General features: G+C 60.9%; 1 protein-coding gene across 11 annotated transcripts in view; it reads left to right on the top strand.

The window, feature by feature from the left end:
- The window catches only part of ANKMY1 (ankyrin repeat and MYND domain containing 1), a 67,322-nt gene extending 46,972 nt beyond the window's left edge, over positions 1 to 20,350 (top strand). For 6 of the 11 annotated variants that reach the window (XM_081260458.1, XM_081260459.1, XM_081260454.1 and 3 more), the window contains 3 exons: positions 5,361 to 5,439; positions 6,207 to 6,367; positions 18,911 to 19,601. In XM_081260458.1, the coding sequence (XP_081116584.1) occupies positions 5,361 to 5,439; positions 6,207 to 6,367; positions 18,911 to 19,266 (596 nt within the window). In that variant the 3' untranslated portion in view covers positions 19,267 to 19,601. Of the gene's footprint in view, positions 1 to 5,360; positions 5,440 to 6,206; positions 6,368 to 13,442; positions 13,489 to 18,910; positions 19,602 to 20,207 lie in introns of those variants that run through there. The other 5 variants (XM_081260461.1, XM_081260453.1, XM_081260456.1 and 2 more) reach the window with 4 other exon arrangements.
- The last annotated feature ends 1,054 nt before the right edge of the window (positions 20,351 to 21,404 follow it).

Genomic DNA, 21,404 nt, shown 5'->3' with positions numbered 1-21,404 from the left:
CCACCACCCCACAGCCACCACCCCACGGCCACCACCCCACGGCCACCACCCCACAGCCACCACACCACGGCCAGCACAGCACAGCCACCATACCTCCCCACGGCCACCACTCCACAGTCACCACCCCACGGCCACCACCCCACAGCCACCACACCACAGCCACCACACCACGGCCAGCACAGCACAGCCACCATACCTCCCCACGGCCACCACTCCACGGTCACCACCCCACGGCCACCACCCCACGGCCACCACCCCACAGCCACCACACCACGGCCAGCACAGCACAGCCACCATACCTCTCCACGGCCACCACTCCACGGTCACCACCCCACGGCCACCACCCCACAGCCACCACACCACAGCCACCACCCCACAGCCACCACACCACGGCCACATAACATGGCCACAGCCATCACACTAGGGCCACCATACCACCACCACAGCCAGCACACCACAGCCATGGCCACCACAGCACAGCCACCATACCTCCCCACGGTCACCACCCCAAGGCCACCACCCCACGGCCACCATCCCACAGCCACCACCCCACTGCCACCACCCCACGGCCACCACCCCACGGCCACCATACCATCCAACGGCCACCACCCCACGGCCACCACCCCACAGCCACCATACCATCCAACGGCCACCACCCCACAGCCACCACCCCACAGCCACCACACCACGGCCACCACCCCACAGCCACCACCCCACGGCCACCACCTCACAGCCACCATACCATCCAACGGCCACCACCCCACAGCCACCACCCCACAGCCACCACACCACGGCCAGCACAGCACAGCCACCATACCACCCCATGGCCACCACCCCACAGCCACCACCCCACAGCCACCACCCCACAGCCACCACACCACGGCCACCATCCCACAGCCACCACCCCACAGCCACCATACCATCCAACAGCCACCACCCCACAGCCACCACCCCACAGCCACCACACAACGGCCAGCACAGCACAGCCACCATACCACCCCACGGCCACCACCCCACAGCCACCACCCCACGGCCACCACCCCACGGCCACCATCCCACAGCCACCACCCCACGGCCACCACCCCACGGCCACCATACCATCCAATGGCCACCACCCCACGGCCACCACCCCACAGCCACCACACCACGGCCACAGCCACCACCCCACGGCCACCATACCACCCCACGGCCACCACCCCACGGCCACCACCCCACAGCCACCACACCACAGCCACCACACCACGGCCACATAACATGGCCACAGCCATCACACTAGGGCCACCATACCACCACCACAGCCAGCACACCACACCCATGGCCACCACAGCCACAGCCACCACACCACAGCCACCACCCCACAGCCACCATACCACCCCACGGCCACCACCCCACAGCCACCATACCACCCCATGGCCACCACCCCACAGCCACCACACCACAGCCACATAACATGGCCACAGCCACCACACACCACGTCCACACCCAGTACACACCCACAACCATGGCCACCACACACCATGTCCTCAGCCACCACACACCACGTCCACACCCAGTACACACCCACTTCCATGGTCACCACTCACCCATGTCCTCAGCCACCACACACCACGTCCACACCCAGTACACACCCACATCCATGGTCACCACACACCCATGTCCTCAGCCACCACACACCACGTCCACACCCAGTACACACCCACTTCCATGGCCACCACACACCATGTCCTCAGCCACCACACACCACGTCCACACCCAGTACACACCCACTTCCATGGCCACCACACACCATGTCCTCAGCCACCACACACCACGTCCACACCCAGTACACACCCACAACCATGGTCACCACACACCCATGTCCACAGCCACCACACACCACGTCCACACCCAGTACACACCCACTTCCATGGCCACCACACACCATGTCCTCAGCCACCACACACCACGTCCACACCCAGTACACACCCACTTCCATGGCCACCACACACCATGTCCTCAGCCACCACACACCACGTCCACACCCAGTACACACCCACAACCATGGCCACCACAAACCATGTCCTCAGCCACCACACACCACATCCACACCCAGTACACACCCACTTCCATGGTCACCACTCACCCATGTCCTCAGCCACCACACACCACGTCCACACCCAGTACACACCCACATCCATGGTCACCACACACCCATGTCCTCAGCCACCACACACCACGTCCACACCCAGTACACACCCACAACCATGGCCACCACACACCATGTCCTCAGCCACCACACACCACGTCCACACCCAGTACACACCCACAACCATGGCCACCACAAACCATGTCCTCAGCCACCACACACCACATCCACACCCAGTACACACCCACTTCCATGGTCACCACTCACCCATGTCCTCAGCCACCACACACCACGTCCACACCCAGTACACACCCACATCCATGGTCACCACACACCCATGTCCACAGCCACCACACACCACGTCCACACCCAGTACACACCCACATCCATGGTCACCACACACCCATGTCCACAGCCACCACACACCACGTCCACACCCAGTACACACCCACAACCATGGCCACCACACACCCATGTCCACAGCCACCACACACCACGTCCACACCCAGTACACACCCACATCCATGGTCACCACACACCATGTCCACAGCCACCACACACCACGTCCACACCCAGTACACACCCACAACCATGGTCACCACACACCATGTCCTCAGCCACCACACACCACGTCCACACCCAGTACACACCCACATCCATGGCCACCACACACCATGTCCTCAGCCACCACACACCACGTCCACACCCAGTACACACCCACTTCCATGGCCACCACACACCATGTCCACAGCCACCACACACCACGTCCACACCCAGTACACACCCACTTCCATGGTCACCACACACCATGTCCTCAGCCACCATACACCACGTCCACACCCAGTACACACCCACAACCATGGCCACCACACACCCATGTCCACAGCCACCACACACCACGTCCACACCCAGTACACACCCACAACCATGGTCACCACACACCCATGTCCTCAGCCACCTGCCCACCTGTGTCCATGGCCACCCACGCCCATCCAGGCACACTCACACCTTCCACACCCACCGTCCAGTGCACTCCCAGGCACATGGCCACCAAGCACTCCCGGCCCTGGTCCCTGCCCTCAGACGCTCACTCCTGACACAGGCATGGCCTCCCACACTCCTGCCACACATGGGCCTGCTGCTGATGCTGCATCCTGGCCAGTATGACTAGACGTGACCTTCACTTACACACGCCCACTGAGGGACCAGGCTCTTCCCTGAGCATGGCACCCTTAGATGGCTGGGCTCTCGGCCAGGACCCAGGCTGGGAGCAGGCGGAGGAGACCAGAGCCTCTGCCTCCTGTATTCTGTCAGAGAGGGTCCTGCACCGAGTGTCACTCTGGAGATGCCTGCCATCGCTGCCACCCAGCTATAGAGCGTTGGTGTCCAGGCGCTGCCCAGGGAGAGTCCCCTGTGAAGTCGGAGCTTTGACAGAGAAGCTGAGTGCACTTCCAGCAGCACATGGACAAAGTCATGCCCAGAGGGAGGCAGTGGGGGGAGAGGGGGGTCCATGGGAGGCATGGGCTGAACGGCAGCATGACCCATGGCCAGAGAGCTAGAGAAAGAAGAGGAGGGGCCATTCAGGGCCAGGACAGATCCCAAGCACTCACCATGGGGACAGTCCCCCAAGATCTCTAATTTGATTGTCCCTCTAAAGGGCAGGTTATGTCTGCAGACATTTTTGAAGCCTGGGAGCAATCAGCTCAGCACTAGTAGAGCTGATATCTGGGTATGCTCACGAAGACAGATGGCCATCCAGGGTGACCTGGGCATACAGACCCAGGCCTCACCCAGGAGGTCGGCATCAGGAGTGGGGGTCGACGCCCACCCAGTTGGCCACTGGACAAGCAGCCAGCAGCCTGGGGAGGTCATCACCCCAGCGGCTGCTGCGTGTTAGGGGAGGTGCCGTTTCAACATGTGACCGCGAGACATGCAGAGAGGTGCCAAGGCACACATCGCCCTGCAGGATGTCACCGGCAGCTGCCAGAGACCAGAGTTCAATGGGACAGGGAGGACTTCACAGTAGCCTCACGGGCACGTTCAAGAGTCAGGGAAACCATGGTTAAGAGGTAAATGAAGGTGCGAGGGAACGTCTTGCCAACAGAGGAGACTGATGCAGGGGAGAAGTGACCAAGAAGGGCAAAGTGGACATTCTGGACTTCAAAATCCCACACTCTGAAAATGGAACAGTCTGCGAGAGGGTCCCAGCTGTGGCAAGAGGAAGGAACCCATGGTGGAGACGGTGCCATCTGAGGAGAGGAAAAGCACAAGGACAGACCACGCTTGTTGGCGTGGACGCCTGTGGTGGCACTGCCCGAGCGAGGAGGAGAGAGTGCACCAGAGGGCTCAGGCGGGTGGACATGGGGCCACACAGGTGCCGGAGGGCTCCGTGGAGACCCTGAGGAGATCGGGAGCTCCAGGAAGGACAGGCCACATCTCCAGGGCCGCGGAGGAGGGCACAGGGAGCCAGCGAGGCCAGCCTGGAAGTCAGGTCTTCGCCTCTCCTCTGAGTCTCAGCTCCAACATGGGATGGCACTGTCCCCAGCACCCTCTCCAGAGCCATGGCTCAGGGAAGGGCCCAGAGGAGACACACATGACAGAGAGCGCTGACTGCCCAGGGAGGCCACTTCCTTCAGCTAACCATGGAGAGGTTCAGGCTGATGGTGCGCTCAGCCACTGGGGTCCTGGCAGACCTGTTGCAGAGATCAGCCAAGCTGCCACACGGCGAGGTGCCGACAGCTGTCGAGTCCGCCTGGTTAGAACCTCGGGAGCCCTGACTTGATTGGATCAGCCTGGGAGTGATTTATGTCCCAGGGTTGAGTGGACCTGGAGCATCAGTCAGCAGTTAGGAGAACTGCATGGCAGGGTGTGGTAGGGGCTGGTCAAGGAGAGCCCTGCCCAACCACTGCCAGCCCAGGGTGACCATGGCATCCCCTAGGTGTAGATGTCTCCAGTGAGCTCATCTGGTCACTAAATAGACAGGCAGAGAAGCATGACCACTCTAGGGAGGACAGGAGAGGTGTGCAGGGCCTCATGCGAGGGCGCTGAGGGCTGGGGCTGGGCAGGAGGGAAGGAGGCCCTGTGCTGGCCTGTGGCCATGGTCACCTGGACGGGGATGGTGCAGGTTTGGCAGGAGGCCTGAGGGGGTCTGGGGGGAGGCCCTTCCTGCAGGCCTGCTGCTGGCACTGAGGGCTCGGCCTGCCCCGGGGCTCAGGCGGGTCTCTTTCTGACACAGAGGAGCTGGCCCCCAGCCACAGGCTGAAGAAGAGGAACTCCATTGTGGCGAAGATCCCAGCCAAGGAGGAGCAGGAGAAGTGAGTGCTGGGTGGCCCCTTCTCGGGGACAGCATCTGTGGCTCGGATGTGCTGCTGGACCTGGCCTCCTGGTCAGGCTGCCCCCCTTGTCCTGAGAAGCGTGGCCTCCCCAGGCAGCCCTGCTCCTGGGCATGGACTGCAGGCAGGATGAGGGTCTCAGGGCCCACTCCTGGAGCTGCTCGGGCTGCCCTGGTCAGGCCACAGATGGGCTCCATGTCCTGCAGAGGGCAGCCTCCTCCCTGGAGAGCAGGGCTGGAGCCAAGGCTCTGCTCTCCGGGACGCCCCAGGAGTCTTCTCTGTACTCACATGGTGTCCCCAGGATGAGAGAGCAGGGGCTGGACCTAACTCGTGGGGACATCCTCACCAATCAATCCCTAGGGACCAGATTCAGGGAGAGAGGTGACCAGGGCAGGCCCGTCCTCCTCCTGAAGCAGAAGCCAGGCAAGGCCTGAGGTCTGCCCGGAGGAGCCAGCTTCTCTCACCAGATCAGCACCCAGGCATTTCCCCATGTGTGTGGGGTCCCCTCAGCCCTCACACTTCGGCCACTGCCTCCAGGTAGATGTCCACTGTCCACGTAGCCAGCCCTCACGGGAGGAGTGTGCCCGTGCCTCCCAGGGCTCCCAGCGCGTCTGTCTCCTGTCTGGGGCACTCGCTGGATGCCTCCACCTGTGGCAGCTGCCCATGGGTAGGGGTGGCCGAGAAGGCCCCAGCAGCTCAAGTGTCCCCTGCCAGGGGGCACCTCCTCCTGACCCTGGGCTTTCTCACAGCCTCCCCTTCTTCAAGTTCTGCTACCAGTGTGGCCGCTCCGTCGGGGTCCGCCTCACACCCTGCACCCGCTGCTATGGGATCCTGACCTGCAGCAAGTACTGCAAGGCCAGAGCCTGGGCCGAGTCCCACAGGAAGGACTGCAGTGACATTACGGCCACAGGTAGGCCGGAGGCCGGGCAGGCGTCCGAGAGCCCTTCCCAGAACTTCAGCAGCATCGGGGCCCTTTCTAAGTGCTCCTTGGGCCATGGCATGTCCCCATCCCCACAGAGTTGGGCATGCTCTGCTGACCCCTGGGCTCTGTTCTCAGGGGTCAGGAGCTCTCCTGGACACCACTCCCCAGAGACCACAGTCCATGGGCTTCTGGTCCATTTCTGGAGGCTTCTTTGCAGCACTCCCTCTCAGATATCCTGGCTCTATAAAGGTGGACAGGTGTCTTCTGGAATCAGCCTGGTCTGCCCACCCCACCTGCCTTGGTGCCATCAGGGCCAGCAGAGGGAAGGGCCCGGTGCCACACCAGGAGGGGGGTTCCAAAGGGAGCAGAGACTGGAGCTGTCTCTGAGCTGCCCATGGGCCCTGCCCTGGCACACTGCTTTGAGTCCATGTGCTGTACACCTTCAGGTCATCCCTCATAAAATGGGACTTCTAGTGATGGCCCCTGCTGGGCGCACGCAGAAGTGGGCCCTTCCGTTTGCAGACCTTGCTGCAGACAGCTCAGGAAACACTGGCCAGAGCACACAGGGCCACTGCAGGTCCCCCTGGGGGGCTCCAGCACTCCCCTGCTGGGGGGGATTGGCGCAGCAGCCCTTTGACCCAGGTGGCAAGGCTCAGTGGACACTGAGCCAGGCTGAGTACCCAGTCCTGGGCCTGGCCTCCCTGGGGTTGGTCTAGGCCCCCCGCAGCGCCTCTTCCCCCCAGCAGCATCCCGCTGGAAGGATGTGTTCAGGGAGACAGAAGACGGTCAGTGAAGGAGCAGCACTGGACCTGGGCCAGGCGGGGCAGGGTTGTGCCCACGTCTCACTGCCTTGGGCCACCTCCAGGCTGCTGGCCCCTGTGGGAGCTGATACAGGAAGTCACTGAGGCGCCTCGCTCCTGACCCCACAATAAAGTGGCCCCCCGCAAGCTCTTCACTGTCTGCGCCCACTCCGCCCGCACAGGGTGACGTCCCAGGCCCTAGGCCTGTGTGGGCGCCAGCCGTGAGGCCTCACCGGTCTCCCACGGGGCCTGGGCTGGCTGTGCTTTGTCTTTCAGGTCAGGAGGAAGGCTGGGAGTGTTACTGGGAGCTCAGTCCGTGTCCCCCTTGCTGCTCCAATACTCAGGACATGGTTTTGATAAAAAGGAAGAGGAAGTTTGATTGCTCTGCTAGCAAAGGAGGAGCGCGGGGACTCAGGTCCCGAGGCTGGGGCTCTGCCCCTCAGGGGAACGGAGGGCTTTTACAGAGCCGTGCAAAGGCTGCTTCCAGGTGGACAGGGCCACCACTCACTGCGGCCTTGAGAGCGAGCCGCTCTTGGGTCTCTGGGCACCGTCCCTGAAGCCTGAGTCGCTCCCTGGTGTACTTGGGGTCAGGCAACCCGGCCTGGGCTGGAGAAGGGTGGTTTGCTTCTCCCAGGGCTGGGGAGGTGGGGGGAGAAGAGAGGAGAAGCCATCAGCTTTCAATAAGCCCCGCGGCAGGGCAGCCGGGGTCATGTCCAGAGTGAAGTGGGCCCTGCTGCAGGAGGATGAGCGGGTAGGGCTGGACTGTGCTGCAGAGATGGCCTCTGGACCAAGGAGTTCCCAGTGACTGGCAGATCCCGGCTCAGACGGGAGGCTGCATCTGCGTCCTTCCCTCGGCACAGGGTCTGATGGGGCCCAGGGTCCATTTCCTAAGTGTCTGTCATGTGCTGGGGCCTGGGGGCCACCTGTGCAGCATCCTCAGTGATCTCCTTGATGAGAGGGAGGTGGACGGCAGCCACGCCATGTAGACCAGGGCTGGCGGGACCCCCAGTCCTGCCTTGGTGGAGACGGGAGGAGGGTGGGCCGTGACCTGGGAGGGGGCTTCCGGGGGCTGGGACCCTGAGCTGAGGTTTGCTGTGGCCAGCAGAGTGGCCGAGGGTGGGACTGGTGGCAGAGGAAGAGGGTGCGCCCTCTGGGGTCTGGAGTGGAGCAGTGCGGGGGGCCGTCCAGAGGCTGCGTGAAGGTTCTCCCTGTTCTCTTGGTCTCTGTCGAGATGGGCTCCGTGGGCAGCAGTCTCGCTGGGGCTGTCCCAGCCAAGGTTCCCGTAAGGGTGAGGAGGGCACCTGGGCAGAGCGAGGAGCCCCTGCGCGGAGCTCTGCCTCCCGGGTGCTCAGGGCTCCAGCAGGGGTGGCAGGCCAGGCTGGTTGTCAGCAGGGGTGAGCTGGAGGGTCGCCGCTGGCCACGGCCCAGGGAGGGGCTGCACTGGGGGTCAGCAGCTGTCCCTGTGGGTAGGGAAGATGCTGCTGGCCTGACCTCTTATTTGCAGTTACACTTAATTCTCCACATTAGAGAACACGAAGCCCAAGAGAGCAAGTGCGAGGGTCAGGTCCTGACCCCAGAAGTGGCCGTGGCCAGCCCGAGTCCTTCCAGAGACACTCAGGCACACAGGCAGGCATGCACACCTGTGTGTAAAATGGGGTGCCCTCTGCATGCTCCAAACAAGACCATGGACACCTTCCCATGCTCTTAAGGATTTTTCTAGAACATTATTTTCCCCAATGAAAATGGCTTCACGTTTTTTATTCTGTGTGGAAAGTGCACTTTTTGTTAAGACAGGGGACAAAGGCTAGGGTGGCAGTGACTGAGGGCGGCATCTGGACGAGGAGCGTGTCCCTTCGGACTTCAGTCTGTGCACAGCAGCCCTTTCCCCACACACCCTCACACACGCCCTCCAGGGACTGCTGTCGGAGAGTCATCGTGTCCTGCTGGTCATTCTGCACTCTACGTGGTGACCGAGTCACCTGCCCCACGCCTGCAGGTGGTCACTGGCCCCTTCCACCGCGTGGCTCCCAGGCTCTTCCCACTCAGATCTGTGCCCTCTTCACCCATCAGCTGAGCCCCGGGAAGCCAAGCCTTCGATTTCCCAGGGCCAGTCCTGTGCCCTCCGGGGCTCCGGGGAAGGTGGTGTTGGGAGCGGTGGGCCCATGCCATAGGTCACGAGTGCCAACCAGTGTGACCGTCTGATGTCCCTCTCCCCTCCTGTTCCTGGACGGTTGTCTCCTGATGGGGATGGACCCTACAGCATAGCGTTCCTCTTCTGCCTCAGTGTGACCCTCACTGCTTGAAAGTGTCAGTATGTGTTGAGCCCATCTGTCCCGTCCTGCAGGATTGGGCTGACGGCAGGCACAGGGAGCCATCCCCAGAGGAGACCAGGACACAAGGATGACCTTTGCCTGGGCTTCACAGCCGTCTCAGTGCATTGCTGTTACCTGTGGTTTTAGAATCAGCCCAGAATTAGTTTTGTGTAAAGTAGGAGAGGCACCTAGCGAGGTCTGTCTGGGGACGACCAGTGGTGACCCTGTCAGGACCTCTGTGGGCGCTGCATGCTGTGGCGGCTGTTCTGAGCTCAGTGGTGTCCGCCTGCGGCTCATGTGGCTCCTGCCAGCCAGCTAGCTCTCCCATTCGCTCCCCCACAGCCCAGCTGTGGGCACGTGTCCTTTCAGAGGAACTGGGGCTGTCCAGTTCAGAGTGTCTTGCTGGTCACTCTGCCTGGCTTGATGGGGAGACCGTGGCACCGTGCCAGGGCTGACCACAGGTGACGGAGGGTGCTGTGGTGCAGTCGGCTTCCTCTAGAGGGGAACCGTCCTGGATCCTCCCTGTCACACGGCACGTCCCACTGACGCCCCTGGAGCCACTTAGGGACCCTTCTGCCACAGTGTCCCTGCCTCCCTCCTGCCCTGGAGCATGCTGACTCCTGCGTCCACACGGGGACAGCCTATTCCCTTCTCGACGCTTGGTCCTGTGGCCACCCACTGAGGCTGCTCAGGCTGCCCTCGGACTTCTCAGGCTCCAGCAGGGAGCCTGCTGCCGGTGCCTGCCAGCACCTGTGGGCTACAAGCTGTGGGTCAGCTCCTCTTCTGGGTCAGCTCCACAGTGAGCCCTGGCCCTCTGGGGCAAGGGACAAGGTGACTGGTCCCTGTGCTGGGAGCAGGTTCCCGCAGAGTGGGTGGTGTGGGAGGGTGGCCATGCTCGCTGGATGGGGTGATGGGCACTGGGAGAGAGTGGAAAAGATGGTGCCAGGCCTCGTGCCTGTGGGGTCACTCGCCACAGCAGGGAGGGGCTGTGGGGCCCGTGGCGCAGGTGCTGGAAAGACTCTCAGCTTGACGGTTCTCCCCATCGGAAGTGGAGGCAGGTGGCTGGGGTCAGGAGAGCGGCTGAGGCTGGGGAGGGACCATGGACAGCCATTGCCCAGAGCAGCCTCCGCGCCCCAGGGGCCTGGGCCACCTGTGCTCTGTCTTCCCCACTGTGGACCAGGTGTCTGCAGGCCTTACTCCAGGGAGCTCTGAGCAAAAGGCAGGCTCCCTGAGGCCTGGCTGTGGCTCCCTCCCCAGAAAGTTCTAAAGTAGCCACGGGCCTGATGTTGCTTGTGCTCATGCACATGGAGGGTGGAGGCCACCCAGCACTCTGAGTGGGCCTGCCTCCCACCTGGCTGGTCACAGTGCTGGCCCCAGCTCTGGGCACACGGCTCTGGGACGGCCACTGAGAGCGGTGATCTCATTCAGGAGTGCAGCAGGCTGGGGCAGGGCCTGGCCAGGTGGGGGGCTCTCCTGCCGCCTCTGGACCTCTTCAGCGTGTCCTGTGCCTCCCTGGACTCTCAGCACCCAACTGTGGCTCTGTGGTCCAGCTCCTTCCTGTCCTTCAGCCCCTGTTGGGCCCCAAGCTGGGAAGGGGGACAGGAGGGTGGGGCAGCTTCCCTGCCTGTCCCAGGGTGGAGCGCGGAGCAGGGCAGGAGCTGCCTGTGTTCGGCCGCTGGTGGTCTTCAGGTCAGGAAAGGCAGGGGGATATCTGTACCGTCCATCCTGTCCATGCCCCTGGCCGTTCAGCTGCTGGACCTTGACTGCCAGTTCCAGCCTGGCCGTGAGTGCCTCTTGTTCTAGGCCAGCACCTCTTCTGAGGTGCCCACTGGGTGAGCAGCCCTTGGGGCCCCCCACCTGCCCCGGACCTGCATGCCTGGCCGCCGTCCTTGGGGTGGAGACTCTGGGGTGGGTGGGGCTGAGCTGGGCAGCGGGGCCTGCCAGTGGGGCACTCAGAGGAGGTGAGCCACGGCCAGTACTCCATGACAGCAGCTGGGGACGGCCAGCCCTCTGGCACTGCTCCCAAGCTGCTGTTCCTGAGAGGTCAGACGGGGCCTGGGAACCAGGACGAGGGAAGGACTGGAGAGGCCCTCGTCCCCGAAGGAGGGATGGGAAACGGAGAGAAGGGGGTCGGGTGGGCAGGGGCAGGAGGAAGGTGGTCCTGGTGAGACAGACAAGGAGGCAAGGACAGAGCAGGCTGGCCCACTCGCTGAGTCGGAACCCTGGGGCTTGTCTTTGGGGGGCTGGAGGAGGGCTCCTACCCCGCAGCCCATGCAGCCCTGGGGCAGCAGGGGCCCTTGCTCGTGTGGCCCGAGATCCAGGACTGGCCTCCCTGAGCGTGCTGTGGCCCATGCACTCCCTGGACCCCACTTGTCCAAGCTCTTGTGGGGACATCACCTCACACACACACTTGTGACCCACATCAGGATGGCTCAGGTGGCCTCTGCCCCTGCCCCTCAGACTCCACACTGAGTCCCAGTCCCCTCAAGACCTGGCCTCAGGGTCTGCCCTCTGGAAGGGGAGCCTGCCTGTGTGTTCTGGTCCACTGTCTCCCCCTGCCTCCCCCTGCCTCCCCCTGTCTCCCATTGTCTCCCCCTGTCTCCCACTGTCTCCCCCTGTCTCCCACCGTCTCCCCCTGTCTCCCATTGTCTCCCCCTGTCTCCCACTGTCTCCCCCTGTCTCCCCCTGTCTCCCATTGTCTCCCCGCTGCTGTCTCCCGCTGTCTCCCACTGTCTCCCGCTGTCTCCCACTGTCTCCCCCTGTCTCTCCCCGTCTCCCACTGTCTCCCGCTATCTCCCCACTGCTGTCTCCCACTGTCTCCCCCTGTCTCCCCACTGTCTCCCGCTATCTCCCACTGTCTCCCACTGTCTCTCACTGTCTCCCCCTGTCTCCCACTGTCTTCCACTGTCTCCCCACTGCTGTCTCCCCCTGTCTCCCACTGTCTCCCCCTGTCTCCCACTGTCTCCCACTGTCTCCCCCTGTCTCCCACTGTCTCCCCCTGTCTCCCCCCGTCTCCCCCTGTCTCCCCCGTCTCCCACTGTCTCCCCCTGTCTCCCCCCGTCTCCCCCTGTCTCCCACTGTCTCCCACTGTCTCCCCCTGTCTCCCACTGTCTCCCCCTGTCTCCCACTGTCTCCCCCTGTCTCCCACTGTCTTCCACTGTCTCCCCACTGCTGTCTCCCCCTGTCTCCCACTGTCTCCCCCCGTCTCCCACTGTCTCCCCCCGTCTCCCCCTGTCTCCCACTGTCTCCCCCTGTCTCCCACTGTCTCCCCCTGTCTCCCTCTGTCTCCCTCTGTCTCCCCCTGTCTCCCCCTGTCTCCCCCCGTCTCCCCCTGTCTCCCCCCGTCTCCCGCTGTCTCCCGCTGTCTCCCACTGTCTCCCACTGTCTCCCTCTGTCTCCCTCTGTCTCCCCCTGTCTCCCCCTGTCTCCCCCCATCTCACACTGTCTCCCCCTGTCTCCCACTGTCTCCCCCTGTCTCCCCCCGTCTCCCACTGTCTCCCACTGTCTCCCACTGTCTCCCCCTGTCTCCCGCTGTCTCCCACTGTCTCCCTCTGTCTCCCTCTGTCTCCCACTGTCTCCCCCTGTCTCCCCCCGTCTCCCCCTGTCTCCCACTGTCTCCCCCTGTCTCCCCCCGTCTCACACTGTCTCCCGCTGTCTCCCACTGTCTTCCACTGCGGCCCTCCGTCTTGTGAAGGTTCTGAGGTAGGAAGTGGCCCTGCAGATCTAGGCTGGCTCTTTTCCCTGGCCCTTCCCCCTCCTGCTACCCCGATGTCCCCCACTGATTTGTGCCCTGCAGAGCCACACGGGGGCCAGACTTATGCTGGGGTCTTAGCCAGCAGCTGTGAGGGGTCAGTTCACTGAGGATGTGTCTAAGGCCAGTCCCTTCCTGTGGCTCAGAATGGGCCCAGATAGCCCCCTGGCCCCCTATGACCCTTGTTCTTGATTCTTCAGGCTCCCCTCCTAAGTGACTGGACTCTTGGGTCTTCTCTTGGGCTAGACTTAGCCCAGCTCAGGCCACCCTGTCCCCTGTCTGGGTAAGAGGTGGCCTGCCACCTGCCCCAGCCTGAAGAGGCCTATTGGGTGGGGGAGGCTGAGGCAGAGAGGGGAGAGGGCAGGAATGAGGGGTGTGACATCCTGATCAGGCTGGGATGAGAGGAAGGCCAGTGGGGCCATCGGAGTAGCCAGGCAGGGACATGAGACTCGGGGGAGGTGGGGACGGGGCCAGCACTCTGGATGGTGCTGTCAGGTGGACGTGCTCTGGGGGAGGTGCGATGCCGGCAGGCCATGTTCCCAGGGCCTACAGGGCCCCAGAGAGACCAGCAGAGCCAGTAGGCAGGGGCAGGCCTGGAGGTTTGGTGGACTCTGTCTGGGAGCAGGGAGTGTGGGCCCCACCACCTGGCTTCTCAGGAGGACGGGAAGCTGCTCTGGGATGGCCAGGTGGCCGTCAGGAGCCTTGGAGGAGAGGCTGGGAGCGGGGGAGGGGCCCAAGGGGGCACTGAGGGAAAGAGTGGCTGGTGTTCCGCCCAGGAAGGCCACCTTGGAGACGGCCTGGAATCTGCGGGTGCCAGGATTCCCCGTGGAAGCCAGGGCTCCTGTGTTCTCTGGGTAGCCAGAGCGTCCTGCCGCGGCACAGCCAGCGTCACCGGCCTCAGGCCCTGGCTTGCTCTGTGAGGCTGGGCAGCTTCTTAAGGAGCCTGCAGCCCCCACCTCAGCTCCCTGGACCTCTGAAGCCTGGATCTGACCTGATACAGACCGTTAACCCAGAGGGTGACAGTGCCCAGGAGCCCGAGCCTCTCCATCAGAGCCCACGAGACGTGGTGGCGCCCTGCTCCAGTGCCTGACTCCAGGGAGCTGGTGTGGATGCAGCCCCACCTGCCCTGTTGCCGCCATCCCAGGGGACTCCCAGCAGTCACTTCTGCACGTCCCCCATGACCGCATGACTCACGAGGGGGTGCATTTGGGGGGCACTGGCCACCTGGAATCCATGCCTGGGCTGTGTGTGATCTTGCTGCTGCTCCTGCGGCACTGCCTCGGTGGCGGGTCCCCGTGTGTGGGTGGCCTGCGAGTCCTGTGCCTCCTGGTACCAGCTGGTGAGCGAGCGGGCAGCACAGCGTCCGCCTGTCCTCTGGGCCCGAGGGCTTGCACCTTTGGGAGAGCTGGCCCCGGGCGTCTCTGTGGTTCCTTGCTCTGAAGGGTTCTTCCGCAGGTCACTTAGTTTTGGTTGCTAGTAAGAAGTAGGGACTCTGTTTCAGCCTCTCCTGTGGACAGCCAGTGGCTCAGTGTGTCCATGTGAGACCTTTATCCACCCCCTCTTGGCCCGGAAGCCACTCCTTCCAGAATGCCATGCAGATGAAGCCCAGAGTCAGGCCTGTAGTCTGGGGCTGTGGCTCCATGGGGGTCTTGTTCCCACCCCTCCCCTCCCACTGGGCCCTTCTTGACCACCTGGTGTCCTTCCTCAGCTTCGTGCAGGTCATCAGCACGCACAGTGCACACACTCTGGTGATGATTTCCTCTGTGTACATCTAGATCAGCACCAGAGTCGGGTTGTGGGAATCAGGTGCCAAGTGGCAGAGGCACAGGAAGAGCCGAGAACCCAAACTTGACCCCCTCCGCGCGGGCCCAGAGGAGGTGAGCCCCAGGTTCTGAGCGCTCCTCACAGGTTGTCCCGGTGTTTGTACGCGTCTAGTGTCGTCAATGTTCTAGTCTAAATGACACAGGGTTGTGCACAGTGAGGGGCCTGAGTCCTCCTGCCAGGCCTTGGCGACTCTCCAGCCTTCACAGGGACATCTATACTTCAGAGGAAAACAGATCCTGCGGAAAGTCCTTTAGGACCCAAAAGGTAGGAGGGAAGGATGCTGATTAGGTCCCCTGAAGACCAGCGGGGGTGGGGAGCAGGGGAGGGGGAGGGAAACTGAGTTCCAGACAGTCGCCCTACAGAGTGACAGGCCTGTCACCAGAGTTACCATTGTGTGAGTGCGCACAGGAGCATGCGTGTGTGGCAAGGACCGTGTGGCCTCCTCTCCTGAGGAGTCTCGAGTAGATACTACTGTGCTATCGACTACAGTGGCCCCGCTGCCCACCACCTCCAGAGCTTAGATGCCAACTGAAGTCGGTGCCCTGGACCAGAGGGTCCCCACTCCCGCCCGCTGACCTCAGCCACCCACAGGGTCTTTGTGCTGTGTCCCTGGGTCTGAGATTTGGGTTTCTTGGAGTCGTCTTTCTGTGTCTGGCTTCTTGGGCTCCGTGCCCTTCCCAGGAGCATCTCTTCCTGGGCTGAGTCGTCTCCTGTTGGGCCATGCCCACGTGACCCACGGACAGACCTGCAGGGTGATTCTGTGGGGGCCGCTGTGGGTGCTGCCTGCCACTGTGAGAGCAGAGACCTCAGCGCACTGACTCGGCCTGCTTCGCGCTGGACCCTGAAGTGGACTGTGGGTCTCAGGTGGCTGTTGGAGGTTTCGCGAAGCCTCCTGCTGTGTCCTGCTGTGGCTGTGTGTCCACCCAGCCTGACACACACACAGCCCTCGCTCCGACTCTCCCCCAGCTTGCTCTCTGGTCTTTTTGGCAGTGGCCATCCTAAAGAAGTGGCTGTGGAGCGCCTTCGTCCACTTTCACATCAGGTTTCTTTTGTTTTTGTTGTCGGTGGATTTCATTTGTGTGTGTGCTGAGACTTGGACCCAGTGCCTCAGGCATGTAGGCCAGCGCTCTCCCACTGAGCTACAGCCCAGCCTCAGGTTGTCTTTTTATTACCAAGTTGTATAAGTGTCTTATGTATTCAGGACATTCACCCCTTATCAGAGACATTGTCCCCAAGTGTTCCTGCCCACCCATAGATGGCCTTTCACTTGTTGGTTATTCAATGTGCTGTGCAGAAGCTTTGGGGTTTGATGTAGTCCCACTTACTCATCTTTGCTTTGATCTGGAGATTGTCTGGGCTAGTATGGCTATTTTATCAGTATAAATCTTTCCAATCAAAAACATGAACTGTCCTTCCATTGATTTGTATCTTCAATTTTCTGACTTTCAGTTTGTAGATCTTTCACCTCCGTAGCTAGCTTTATTCCTGAATATTTTATTTTTAATGCTACTGCAAATGGGGTTATGTCCTCGGTCTCTTTTTCAGAGAGTTCGTTGTTAACTTGGAGAGCCTCAGTTGAGTGAGGATGCTTCTGTTTCCTGGAACTTTACTAATTTGTTTATTAGTTCTGACGTTCTTTGGTGCGTCTTTAGGGAAATACACAAGATCATGTCTGTGCAGACCGAGACGACTTCTTCCCTTCTGAGCTCAAGTCTCACTTTTCTTCTTGTCTAATTGCTCTGGAAGGACTTCCCGCAGCAGGTCGACGAGAGGAGCTGAGCGGGGTACCTTTTCCCTCATCTGGGCGGACGAGCTTTCAGCTCTTCACCGTGGAGTGATTCTGACTTGTCCTCTGGCTGGTGTTGTGCTGAGGCCACCTGCCACCTCCCTGCTCCCTGGGACGCGGTCTGTGGTGTGGGTGTGTGGGTGATGTGGCCCAGGAAGGTGAGTGGGCTTGAGGAGGTTGGTATGGATGCCTGAGTTGTCCACCTGTCCGGGGTTTCCTGGCTGGCATGTCTGCGGCGGCCCTTCCGCATCCTTCCTCGGTACTGGTCTGCCCGCCTTTCGTTTCTCCACGGCATGGTCTTGGTAGACGGATTTTTCCTTCTCTTCTAGGTCATCCAGTTTGTCACCGCCGTGAGATGCTTCACAGCAGTCCCTGAGGGTCCTTTCTGTCCCTGGGGCACCCTTTGTAATGTCTCCGCCTACATTTATAACTCTACTTATTTGTAAAGAGCTGAAAGACTTGTTGATTCTGTCTTTCCACAACACTAACTCGGGTTTCATTGATATTCCTGTCATCTTTCCAGTGTCCATTTCATTTATTTCTGCTCTGATGTTTACGTCCCTCTTCCTGCTCTCTCTGCTTGTCTTATTCTGGTCTGTTCCTGGAGACGTGAAGCCGGGCTGTTGGAGATCTCTCTTAGTGTAGGCATTTACCACTAAGGGTTTCTCTTTAGAAGTGTCTTTGCACCTGTATCCGCTCAGGTCTGGGAAGTCGAGTTTACATTTGCACTGGCCTCAAGATTCTCTTTAAAATTCCCTTTTAAGTTTCTTCTTTGGTCCATTGGTTTTTCAGGAGTGTGTGAATTTCTGCATATTTGTGAATTTCCCCAAATCCCCGTGTTATGGGTTGATTGCTTTGTGTTGGAAAAGGTACCTGCTGTGGTTTCAGTATCACACTTGTCAGGACTCATTTTGTGGCCCAAGACACGACCTGTCCTGAAGAAGGTCCTGTGTGTGCTTGAGAGGAGTCTTCTCTCTGTTGTTGGGGGAGACGTCGTTCTCTGTGTGTCTGTAGGTCCATCTGGTTCCAATGTTCTGCTTCCCTGTGGATTTTCTCTCTGGATCATCTGGGGTTTTTTTTCCTGTACCCAGGACTGAACCAGGGCTGGCCTGGGGCTGAAGCTCCCCACTCTGTGCCGTGGGCCCGCTTCTCCCTTTGGCTCAATTGCTAGCTGCTCTTTGTATGGAGGTGCTCCATGTTGGTGCTCCTGTAGTCACACTGCGTCCTCTTGAGGAACTGACCTCCGGGAATCACTGTCGTCCTTCCTGGGACTTGGACTGAAACCTGTTCTCACTGATGTGAGTGGAGCCGCCTGGGCTGCCCCTTGGCTGTTTGCTCCCTTCTGTCCTCCAGGTGCACTTGGGTCCTTTAAGGAGAGGCCTTCAGCCACTCTGTGCCTGTGGATGGGGATCCGGCCGCTTGCTCATCACTGATAGGAAGACCCGACTCTGCCCTGGGTGTCCTCTGACTATTCTGCAGTCCCTGCCGTCCCTTCCTCCTCTCTTCCTGGGTCATCGTTGACCTTTTGTAGTGTGACACTTTTATCCCTTTCCCTCTTTTTTTGGGGGTATCTTTTAGAATTTTTTCCTTTGTGGTCTTTGTGAGGGTCTCACCTCTTAATAATAAAAAATAAACTACCTTACAGCCACAAGATTCTATTGTAGACTGACAACTCTTTAATTGCATGCAAAACTCCACACGTCCACTCCCCACCCCGACCCTTTCTGCGAGCGCTGTCACTTTGTTTTGTAAAATGGTGTTTCCATGAGGACACACCGTAGCTCTAGTATCCTTGTTTCCCTCTATGTTCCGTCACTGCTGCGTGACGCGCACTCTGGCTCTGACCACATATGTGAGTTGACAGTGACGTAGATTCATGTCACTCAGCGTGATTTCAGTGTGAAGAACGGCATTTGGGGTTCCTTGTAAGTCAGGAGTCACAGGGAGAGGCACCCCATCTCAGGTCTAGGAACATTTTCTCTCTCCTTCATTTCTGAGGAGCAGCTCTGCCAGGTAGGGCTTCCTGTTTCCTGTTTGGCAGTTACTTTTTCCTTTCAGAACTCGAACATGCTGTCCCACCCCCTCCACCTGCCACGTCGGCCCCCCAGTTACCGGATGGAGGAGCCCCTTCCTGCCTGCGGTGCTGCTTCTCCTCGATCACGACGTGTCTCAGGACGCCCCTCATGGGGCTGATCTTGCTTGGAGTTCTGGGAGCGCCACGAATCTGGATGTTCCTATTCCCACAGAACGTGGCTAGTTTCCTGGCAGTGGGGCTGCGTTCCTCCGGCCCGCAGGCCCCTGAGCCTATGTCCCTCCCTGGGGGACATCGACAGTCCCGTGTTCGTAGGCTCCTACAGATCTGCCCTTTGTGCCTTTATTTCTCCTCCTTTTTTCTCTGGCAACACAAACCCTGACTTGCAGACCACTTGGGCTGCCCCTGTCTGAAGTTCCGGTGCCGGACCTGGGGTGGCTGCTGTGGTGGGTTGTGTGCTCAGTTCCTGGGGCTTGGCGTTCTTTCTCTGCAGCCCCCCCTTCCAGTGGGTGAAACCTCCGGACTCTTGCACATTCCCTCATTCTCCATCGTCCCCAGGCACTGACTCCTTATGGGGACACTTCTTTTCCACCTGAAACCCTGGGCAGCCTACAACCCCTTGGCCTTACTAAGCACCAGGGAGGATTTTTTGTTGCTCTGAGGCGTCTGGGTCCCCGTGCCAGCCTCGCACATTCCACCCCAGCCCCAGCTTGATGTTCACTGTGATGGTCACCGTGGCTTCTCAGTTCTCCACTTCCTTGGGGGCACACAGGGTTGAGCTCCTCTGGGAGCTTAGAGTGTCTGACGTGGTGAAAAGGGGCTTCCCCAGCATTCGGGTGTGAGGGGAGGTTGACTTCAGCAGCCTACTGTGCTGTCGCCACTGGCTCCAAGCAGACCTTGCCTGGCCCTTCCTCCGTGTCTGTGATGCGGCTGTGGAGACCTCCTGTGAGCTCTCGGCTGGCCTGTTTCTGTCCTGCCCAGTCTGGGAGTGGAAAGGGGCTGGTGCTGGAAATCAGGGCGGTTCTGCTCATACTTGAGGCCACATCAAAGGAGGGAAATGTTGAGACTCACTGAAGTCTCACTTTGTGGGCTGAGTGATGCATTTGTTCCTGTATTGGGGGCGGGGGTTCTTGCCGGGGAGGTGTCCCTGCATAGAAGGGACAGCCTGCTGGGCAGTGACCTCCCCACCGTGCCAGTCAGCGAGGCCCTCCTCAGCAGGCTCCAGCCTTGGTACCTGCCATGTGCCCAGGATCTCCTTTCCCAGCCTGCCCCCATCTCTGATGGCTCTGACATGTGCCGTCGTCTGTCCTCAGTTTCCCGCAGGGTAGATGCCCTTGTGACCCTCCCATGATTTCAGCTGTGACACAAGGTGGGGGAAGGTGGGTGTGGAGGGGAATCAGCCTCCATTCTGGATGTGGGGAGCCCTGGGGTCTCGGTGATGTTGCTCCATGGAGGGCCTGTCCCCAGGTGGGACGCAGGGCCTGTCCCCAGGTGGGACGCACGCTGAGGGCCTGGAGGGAGCAGTGTGTTACATGCATGTGTGCACTGGGGTGTGATGAGCGTGTTTGCATGGATGCGTGGTCAAGCATGTCCGAGGGTGTGCGTGTGCCCATGCTGTGTGTGGGTATGTGCAAGCACAGGGGTGTGCCCATGTGTTGTGTACGTGGGTGTGTTCCAGTGCTTTATATGCACCCGGCGTGTCACTGACACGTGCACATGTGTGTGTGTACCTGGGCACGAGTGCCTGCACGTGTCCATCACAGACACCACCTGGCCTGTCAGGATGGCCTTCAGGTGGCGCGGGGCGCTCAGGGAGCAGCTGAGGAGCTGGCCACTCTCTAGCTGTCAGCGTGGGCTGGTCAGGATGTCATGGCTCCCTGAAATCCCATGAGGGATGGAGAGGGCCTGGAGGCCTCTTCCTGGTCAGCCTCTTGGGACACCAGGGTAGAGCCCGATGAGGCGGCCCCCTCCATCTGTGGCCCTGCATGAGGTGTCCATCCCATCTGGGCTCTTCTTTCTCTCACAGTGAGGACACACTCACCCTGAATCAGAGAGAACGGGCAGAAGCAGCGGAAGAGGGTGATGTTTCTAAAGGCCAGGACACGGACACCGCCCGGCCGGGTGAAATGCAGCAGTCCTGTCTGCCAACACCAGTGAGCCTCGGCTGCCCCGGTCTGCGCAGGCTCCGCCAGCCCCGAGGCTGCTGCCCCTGCTGCCAGGAGAGGGAAGAGGACTCCACCACCACCTGCATCCCAAGGGAGCAGCTGGGTGCTGGGCCTCCCAGGACTTGAGGGCAGGTGGAGGAGGGACAGCCCACCACAGACCTGGCTGCTGTCAGTGTCTCCAGCGGCCTGTGCCGGGCCCTCAGGAGCTATGTCCCCTTGGAGATGCCCTCTCTGGGAGGTGTGTGGAGTGTGCCCCAGTGCCTGGTCCTCCAGAGCAGGGGTCCGCTCGCTCACACAGGTGTGGCCTCTGGGCTCCAGGGCCGTGTCGGAAACGTGAGCACCGCCTCCCAGGAAG

The sequence above is a fragment of the Spermophilus citellus genome (assembly GCF_964194105.1).
Source record: "Spermophilus citellus genome assembly, chromosome: 11".
In the NCBI taxonomy this organism is placed as follows: Eukaryota; Metazoa; Chordata; class Mammalia; order Rodentia; family Sciuridae; genus Spermophilus; species Spermophilus citellus.
Note: the sequence above shows the minus strand (reverse complement) of the source record. Positions and strands in the feature narration are given on the sequence as shown.